Source organism: Sinohyriopsis cumingii, chromosome 10, assembly GCF_028554795.1.
Source record: "Sinohyriopsis cumingii isolate HCF-2022 chromosome 10, ASM2855479v2, whole genome shotgun sequence".
In the NCBI taxonomy this organism is placed as follows: domain Eukaryota; kingdom Metazoa; phylum Mollusca; class Bivalvia; order Unionida; family Unionidae; genus Sinohyriopsis; species Sinohyriopsis cumingii.
In genome coordinates, this window is record NC_142970.1 from 26,607,866 (window position 1) to 26,610,620 (window position 2,755).

The following is a 2,755-nucleotide window of genomic DNA, read 5'->3' on the forward strand; positions in this document are numbered from 1 at the left end:
TGCTTGAATGAGATTTATTTTCTAAAGCAGACCACAAAAATACACCCCCAAAAATAAAGGGAAGGCTATTAGTGTTTTGCATATGCTGCAAACAAAACGTGTCAACATGGTTCTAACCGATATTTACTCGGAGAATCCAGCAGAGAAGTTTATACACCTGGACCATCCAGTCCCTAGTGAGTTCAGTGATGCACACTAATAACATTTGCAGTAGCTTCAAACCTCTTTAAACCCTACTGAATTCATATTCGAATTCTAGCCATTGCAATGTTGACACTATATTAAAAAAGGGAAAATTTTAGGCTTGTGGAAATTGGCATACAGGCTTGTAGAATTTCAGTTAAGGGCTTCTGAGTTCACTGAAGTCGCCAGCCTTGTGCCTGTGTCTAACAAAACATTATTTTTAAGCAATGATGTACTTTCAACCATCTTCTATCGTCATGCAGCCATAGAGCACCACAATGATTAAACATTTTATCACTTACCTCACACTTAAATGATTTTTCCACAGTATTTATCCTCATGTACACCATCAGTTTTCCACTGCATCATAACATTTCAATGCAAACACTGCCAATGCTGACTAAGCAACAAAAAGCCAAATAAAGTCACACAAAGTCTGGCAGAATTATGTGAAGACAACAGAGATAGATTCATTTGTGTTGTAACAGTTATTAATGAATAAAACTAAAATAATCTTTGAAATGTTAGTATGAGAAGACTTATTTTTTTAAAATGTGGAAACAAAAGTGATATATCTCTAAGTATTTTCTACATGGCTATTTAACATATGTTGACAGCATTAGACTTGTATGTTTTTCTCAAGTATGAATCCTCATGTGCCGTTTTAAATTTCCATTCTGAGAAAAGCTTGCATCACATACTTCACACTTAAATGTTTTTTCTCCAATATGAATCCTCATGTGCCATTTTAAAGTATCATTCTCAAGAAAGCTTCCATCACATACCTCACACTTAAATGGTTTTTCTCCTGTATGAATTGTTAAGTGTTGTTTTAATCTTATATTGCGAGCAAAGCTTTCTTTACATACTTCACATTTAAATGGTTTTTCTCCAGTATGAATCCTCATGTGCTGTTTTAAATTTGCATTCTGACGAAAGCTTGCATCACATACTTCACACTTAAACGGTTTTTCTCCAGTATGAATCTTCATGTGCTGTTTTAAATTTTCATTCTGAACAAAGCTTTTATCACATACTTCACACTTAAATGGTTTTACTCCTGTATGAATCGTTAAGTGTTGTTTAAACGATTATTGCGAGCAAAGCTTTCTTCACATACTTCACATTTAAATGGTTTTTCTCCAGGATGAATCTGCATGTGCTCTTTTTTAGTTACATTCCAAGTAAGCATTTTATCACATACTTCACACTGAAATGGTTTTTCTCCAGAATGAATCTTCAAGTGCTGTTTCAAACTTCCATTATGAGTAAAGCTTTTTTCACATACTTTACACTTGAATTGTTTCTCGTTAGTATGAATCCTCATGTGTTGTTTTAAACTTCCATTATCAGTAAAGCTTTCATCACATACTTCACACTTAAATGGCTTTTCTCCAGTATGAATCCACAAGTGCTGTTTTAAGTGATGTTTCTGAGAAAAGCTTTTCTCACATACTTCACAATTAAATAGCTTTTCTCCAGTGTGAATGCGCATATGCAGTTTTAAACTTCCATTCTGAGTAAAGCTTTCATTACATACTGCACATTTAAATGGTTTTTCTCCAGTATGAATCCTCATGTGCTGTTTTAAACTTCCTTTTCGACTAAAGCTTGCATCACATACTTCACACTTAAACGGTTTTTCTCCAGTATGAATCATCATGTGCAGTTTCAAATGTCCATTCCGAGTAAAGCTTTCATCACATACTTCACACTTAAACGGTTTTTCTCCTGTATGAATCCTTAAGTGTTGTTTTAAACTTATACTGTGAGCAAAGCTTACTTTACATACTTCACACTTAAATGGCTTTTCTCCAGTATGAATCCTCATGTGCTGTTTTAAATTTCCTTTCTCACGAAAGCTTGCATCACATACTTCACACTTAAATGGTTTTTCTCCAGTATGCATCCCCATGTGCCTTTTTAAATTTCCATTCTGAAGAAAGCTTGCATCACATACTTCACACTTTAATGGTTTTTCTCCTGCATGAATCGTTAAGTGTTGTTTTAAACTTATATTGTGAGCAAAGCTTTCTTTACATACTTCACATTTAAATGGTTTTTCTCCAGTATGAATGCGCATGTGGTCTTTTTTAGTTACATTACAAGTAAACATTTTATCACATACTTCACACTTAAATTGTTTTTCTCCACAATGAATCTTCAAGTACTGTTTTAAACTTCCATTATGAGTAAAGCATTCATCAGATACTTCACACTTAAATGGCTTTTCTCCAGTATGAATCATCAAGTGCTGGTTTAAGTTTGAATTCTAAGAAAAGCAGTCATCACATACCTCTAGTCCTACCTGTAAGACCCGACGCTGATGTGCTATGTCTTACATGTAGGAATACACATACCTCACACTTAAATGGTTTTTCCAGTATGAATAATCAAGTGCTGTTTTAAGTGTCGATTCCGATAAAAGCTTTCATCACATACTTCCCATTTCTACAGTATGAATCCATATGTGATCTTTTATGCTCCTACTACGAGTATGCATTTGGTTTTCCTCCCGTCAAGCAATCTACGTGTAGTCTTGTGCTAAGGTGGCAGTGTCCAGTTTCGTAAA

General features: G+C 34.4%; 1 protein-coding gene across 1 annotated transcript; it reads right to left on the reverse strand.

The window, feature by feature from the left end:
* Positions 1–1,255: 1,255 nt before the first annotated feature.
* On the reverse strand, positions 1,256–2,499 carry LOC149789792 (uncharacterized). Its single transcript, XM_089973124.1, has one exon. The coding sequence runs from the start codon at positions 2,429–2,431 to the stop codon at positions 1,256–1,258; it is 1,176 nt and encodes a 391-aa protein (XP_089829250.1). The 5' UTR covers positions 2,432–2,499.
* Between the last annotated feature and the right edge of the window lie 256 nt (positions 2,500–2,755).

Excerpts from the sequence above, each read along its gene's own strand:
- LOC149789792 (XM_089973124.1), bottom strand. The coding sequence starts at position 2,431 with ATGATTCATACTGGAGAAAAGCCATTTAAGTGTGAAGTATCTGATGAA.